The sequence below is a fragment of the Mustela lutreola genome, chromosome 16 (assembly GCF_030435805.1).
Source record: "Mustela lutreola isolate mMusLut2 chromosome 16, mMusLut2.pri, whole genome shotgun sequence".
NCBI lineage: Eukaryota > Metazoa > Chordata > Mammalia > Carnivora > Mustelidae > Mustela > Mustela lutreola.
The window spans coordinates 57612366-57617920 of record NC_081305.1 but is presented as its reverse complement, the minus strand read 5'-3'; the positions used below and the strand labels follow the sequence as shown (position 1 = coordinate 57617920).

Genomic DNA, 5555 nt, shown 5'->3' with positions numbered 1-5555 from the left:
CAGGGGGCTAGGAGGCCAGAGTCAGAACTGTGAGCACAACAAAACATCTCTCTTTCCCAGGCTCACTTTCTTCCAATCCTCGGGTCCTGCTCAGCCATCGCCTCCTCCAGGAAGCCCTCCTCAATGTCCCCTTAGATTGCACCCCACCCCACCCCCATCTCACAGCTCTGCCCACTCTGGACTCCAAGCCCCAGGAGAGCAGGGCCAGGGCTGTCTCTGTCACTGCCATGTCCCCAGCATCATGAGCTAGGAGAGGAGTTTCCCAATCATCCCATAGGGGCTGTGTGCAGATAGATGGGCCAGGAAATGCTTGCAAACCCCGGACCTGGTAGATGGGTGTACACACACAGGCCAGAGGCGGTGGTGGTCTGCAGAGAGCAGAGGGATTCTTGAGATGTTAGGCCTGGAGGGAAAAAGCTAGCAGAAAACAAGCTTCCGTGCTGAAGCCTCACTAACCTCTTAATCCGAATCTGAAAAAATGGGGATGGTAATAGTGCCTACCCCGGGCTTGGATGCTGTGGAATGGAATGCCCAGTCCTGCGCGGCCATCACTTAGTGAGCCCTAAGAGGCTGGAGAGACAGACTGACCCACTTTCTGGGACGGCACCAAGCGTGGAGGCGAGCGCCCCCTGGCGGTCCTGCCTGGACAGGCCGACAGGCCCCCTATCCTGCTCCTCCCTCCCCAAATACCGCTCTGGGTCCCCTCCACCCAAGCCATCCTTTTCCCATCACCCCCTGGGGAGCCCTCTGGCTTGGGCCCCACCGAGGCTGGGCCAGGTTTGGTGACAAAGGCAGGACTCCACCTGATGCTTCTTGCCCTGTTTGGGTTTTGAACAGGTCAACTCTTCATTACCAAATTCAACCAATATGTCATTCTGGCAAGACTCATACATGTTTCTAAACGCCCTCATTTTTTTTTTTTTTTTTTTAGTGTTACTTTTTTTTTTTTTTATTGTGGCAAAATACCCATGACATAGAATAAACTATTCGAACATGTACAATTCAGACATTTAGTACATTCACAATCTTATGCAACCCTCAGCACTATTGGTTTCCAGAACATTTGCATCACCCCAAAAGGAAACCCATACCCCATAAACCAGTTATCCTGACCAATCTTTAACTCCCCCCAGACACCCCCTTGTTCTTCTGAAATGTGATTTGAATCAAAGCGGTGGAAAGACCCATGGAGGAAATGTTGCTTTTTTTCAGCCCACATTTGTCCACCTAGCCACACACAATAGCAGCAACAACAGGATTGCAGTAACTGTAACATTTTTGTGGTATTTATTCCAGTCAGGCCCAGTGCTCAGCTGCTTATCAGAGGCAATCAGTTAATCCTCTGCACCACCCTATAAACTGAATTCTAGATTACTGATCGATTGCGGTTCTGCACCAAAGGAGGGCAAGGCACAGAGAGGCAAAGTTGGTAAGCAAACAAGGGAGCTGGCTTCTGGAGACCGAAAGGTCAGCTTCCCACTGAGACGTTCTCCTCGCTGTGTGACCTAGGGCTGGCGATTACCCTCTCTGGACCTTGATTCCAGGGTCTGTGGAAGGGCTCCAATGACAGCAGGGCTGAGGTGCTGTTATCTCTCCAGAGGCCCATGCCTCCCTACCCGGCCTGTCCCCAGGTTCACATTTACCCTTTTAACCCCAGATCAAGTGCTTTCAACCCTCCAACAACCTCAAAGAGGAACTGGGTGGGGTTGGGGGGAGAAAAGGGCTTTCCCATTTCCCCGTAAACACCACTTCCCTTCTGCCAGTTGGCTCCCTCCTGAGCACCCTTGATCTTGGGCCTTTCTTTAGGGCAGGAGAAGCCTGAAGGATGGAGATCACCCCAGCGGAGTCTGGGCGGGGGCAGGGACTGGTCTGTCGGGCTGCTGCTCGCTGTTGAATGAATGAATGAGCTTTTTGCGAGGGCTCTGAGAATGCAGGAGATGCGGGCAGGCTTTGTAGGTAAGCCACAGCTACTCATTCAGAGACAGGCTGTGTCCCCTGCGGGGGACCCCAGGATCCCTAACCCCCATGCTTTTGTCCTTCAGCTTCTCCATCCCCCCACCAACACACACACACACCCAGGCTCCCACGGTCCACATCTTACGGCCCACCGCGGTATGCGTCCAGCCATGCTCCTTGCAATGCATCAGTCTCTCCTTCCTCTGGCCTCCCCCTTGGAGGGTGGGGGCAGGGGCTTCCAAGTCTGATGGGAAATCAGGAGTGAGGAGAGGCCGGGAGCTGGTCCAGGAGTCGCTGGGTCCCAGGAGGCAGAGAGGGTCTGGCTTTTAGAGCGGCTTGGGAGAGGACCTGTGCTGTTCGTGGGGGCTTGGGGTGGGCAGTCGGGCACCCTGAACAGGTGTGTGTCAGAGCCGGAAGCCAAACCAGAGCCGACCTGAATGCACAGAAGCTTCTGGGAAACTTTCCTGCCTTCTAAATATTTAGACAGTGAGATGGATGGGCAAGCGAGGGCCAGACTGGGCTGGCTGGGCCCGGGGTTATTTTGAGAGAAGTGTTCTTTTTTGCTCCAGGACAGACAGTCCCCTTCTCCCTCCCTCTTCTCCCAGAGCCTGTCGGGGCCACCCCCGGAGAAGGAGAAATAGGGAAATAGCAGCTGATTGCCCCCCCTGCATTCAGGGGGGTCAAGATTCTGGCAGGCAAGGACTCCGGGGGCTTACTGCCGCTCATCCACAGACAACCACGGCCCTGAGCGTTGGGCTCCTGCTCCCAGCAGCCAAGGGCAGGAGATCACAGGCAGCCGATGTCAGCAGAGGGAGCAGCCGGCTGCGGACCCCATTTTGGATGATGTACCCACAGTGCTGCCAGCTTGCTGCGCCTGGGGCCCGGGTGCCCCCCGTCGCTCGCCCCAGGCTGACAAAGGTACCTGGATCCCCTCTTTCCCCCCGGGAGTGGCGGGAGCCCTCGAGTCCTTCCTCCCAGAGGCAGACCGGGAGAGGGGTGCCTGCGAGTTGCCGTGGGTAGGCCTGGGACCCAGGCAGCAGAACCACAGCCTGAGCCTCTGGAAGACAGCCTTGCGGAAGAGGATGAAGACCCAGGGGTCCAGGATGGGGTTGAAGGCGTTGAATCGGAAGGCACGGAGGTCCCCCATCTCACTGCTGTCTGGGGCGACTGCCTGCGTGAAGCCTCGGATCTGGGGACAGGGTGGGGGCGTCAGGAAGCACCCCCGAATCCTCTGCCCCCCACCCAACACCCACCCCGCCCTCACCCCCCTCCTTCCGTGCGCTTCCTGGCAGGAATGAGGGAGGGGTTCCCTGCTGCAGGGGCAGGAAATAAGATATGACGAAAAGTAAGTGAGAAATGCATCTGGGGAGCAAAGGGAGAGAAAGCCCCAAGAAACCACCAGCCCAGAGGTCGGAGGTCGTGCGGGTAAGGCCTGGGGCTACAGCTATGTGGCTCTCCACGTTTCCAGCCTGTGAGTCATCTGTAATCCCCCCAAAGTTTTGATGACGAGCTCTGGCATTTTACAGAAAGAGAAGCCGAGGCCCAGAGTACAGGGCAGGGGAGAGGCGGGGAGGATGATTACAGGGGACACCCCTGATCCAACTCCTGAGAGGCAGGCAGGAGCTCTGCCCAAAAAGGACAAGGCCCAGGGAGCCCCTGGCAGAGGTGAGGGGGTGAGGGCGGGGCTGGGAGGTGCGGGGGCAGGGGGGGCGGATCAGACTCTGGAATCAGATGAGCCTGAGGTCCAGACCTGGCTCTGTGTGACTGTGGACAAGCCCCGTCACCCTCCGTCTGTAAAAACAATGACGGGACAGGAACTTGGTTCCACTCTTTGCCAAGTGCTTGTGGAAGGGGTACCTAAGGTCATCTGAAGACGATCTGAGAGAGAATTTGTGAACCGCAGGGCACAGGGCAGAGACACAGAACCACGGTTCCAGGACGGGAGGATCTCATTATCTTCTGACCATTACAGGGAGTGGGGGAAGGATGGGGTGTGTTTGGGGGGGTTGCCGCAGATAAGAAAGGGGCGAGCCAAGGGCTCAGGAGGGGAGACACCTCTCCAGAAAGTTGGGAGCTGTCTGACCGCACCCAAAGCCTCTGACCTCTTGGACCCCAGTGTCCCCGTCTGAGAACTAGACTACCCTGCTGGCAGACCTAGCTGGGGGCTGCCCTCCTCCCTCCTCCACCTGCCCCCCACCCGCCGGACCCCCTTCCCCCACCCCAGCCACCAGGGGGACTTACCGTGAGGGGCAGGGAGCACACGGCCATGATGACGGTCATGAGGGCCAGCAGAATGAGGTGGTCCACCTCGTCCTCTCCCGCCCGGGGCCCGGGGACCGGGGGACCCTGGTGGCGCGTCTGCTGGCGGTGCATGCGACAGAGGCTCAGGGTGACGGAGCTGTTGCACAGCACGATGGTGGCCACCAGCAGGGCCATGAGGCTGGCGTAGGCCAGCGAGAAGGCGCGGCCTCCGGCCTCCGTGGAGCGCATGCGGATGAAGCACCAGCTGCCTGGGCAGTACTGCTGGTGCTGGCCCAGGCCCAGCAGAGGTAGCGCGCAGAAGAGGCCGCAGAAGGCGTAGATGGCAGGCAGGGCCAGGCGGGCGCAGCGCGGCCCGTCCAGCTGGGTGTACACATAGGGGTGGCTGAGCGCCAGACAGCGCTCCACGGCCATGGCGAAGAGGATGAGCATGGAGGCCAGGCCGAAGAAGGTCATGGCGAAAGCAAAGGCGTCGCACAGGGCGGGCCGGCCCCGGGCCAGGCCCAGCAGTGAGCTGTTGCGGGCGTAGGCCACGAACACGGCCGGGCTCAGGAAGCAAGTGCCCAGCAGGTCAGTGACCGCCAGCCCAGTGACCAGCACAGCGAAGGCCGAGGGACGTGAGCGTCGCCGCGCCCCCAAGATGCCCAGGGCCAGCCCATTGCCCACCACGCCCGCCACGAACATCAGGGTGCTGGTGGCGGGGCCCACCGAGTCCCGCACGTAGGTGAGGTTCCTGCACGAGTCGGCCATCCCCCCACGCCCCACGGCCTCTGTGCGGACTGGACTAGAGAGGTCCCTGGGGCGCAGGTCGGGGTGAGGGAGAGGAGGAGCTCAGACGCCCACCGCCCTCCCCATGGGCCACCCCTTCCCCTTGTGTGTGCGGCTGGCTGGCCGGCCGGCTCTCTGACTCTCTCCTCCTCTCTCCTGCGTCCTTCCCTCTCCCTAGTTCTGTCTTTCTCCCCCACTTGCCCACCACCCTGTCTCTCCTTCTGCCTCTCCCTCTCTCCCCCAGCGGCCCTCTACCTGCTCTCACAGCACCTCTGCCTTCTCGCTCAGTCCCTTCCTCTGTGCCCTGCTCTCCCGTCTGCTGGCGCTACCAGTCTCTGCCTCTTCGAGAAAGCTGCTCCTTACTTCCCTCCTCCTCCCTCCTCCCTTCTCGTCTAGCCTGCTCGCCCCAGCTTTTTCATTTCCTCTGACTGCCCCGCCTTCTCTCCCCCTGCCAGTTCCAGAGGGCCCCCCCTGCTTCCTCCCCCCTTCCCTGGCCCGCTCCCTCCAACTCTCCTGCCCAGTGCAGCCCAGTCCACTCTCCTTCCCTCCCTGCTTCCTCTCCTGGTCTCATT

General features: G+C 59.7%; 1 protein-coding gene across 1 annotated transcript; it reads right to left on the bottom strand.

Annotated features, from left to right (window-relative positions):
• Window positions 1–229: 229 nt before the first annotated feature.
• Window positions 230–5313, bottom strand: PTGIR (prostaglandin I2 receptor). The gene is made up of 2 exons (XM_059151828.1): window positions 4198–5313; window positions 230–3145 (listed from the first exon to the last, which is right to left on the bottom strand). Exons 1-2 carry the CDS (start codon window positions 4963–4965, stop codon window positions 2759–2761), a joined length of 1155 nt encoding a protein of 384 aa, XP_059007811.1. The 5' UTR covers window positions 4966–5313; the 3' UTR covers window positions 230–2758.
• Window positions 5314–5555: the final 242 nt, after the last annotated feature.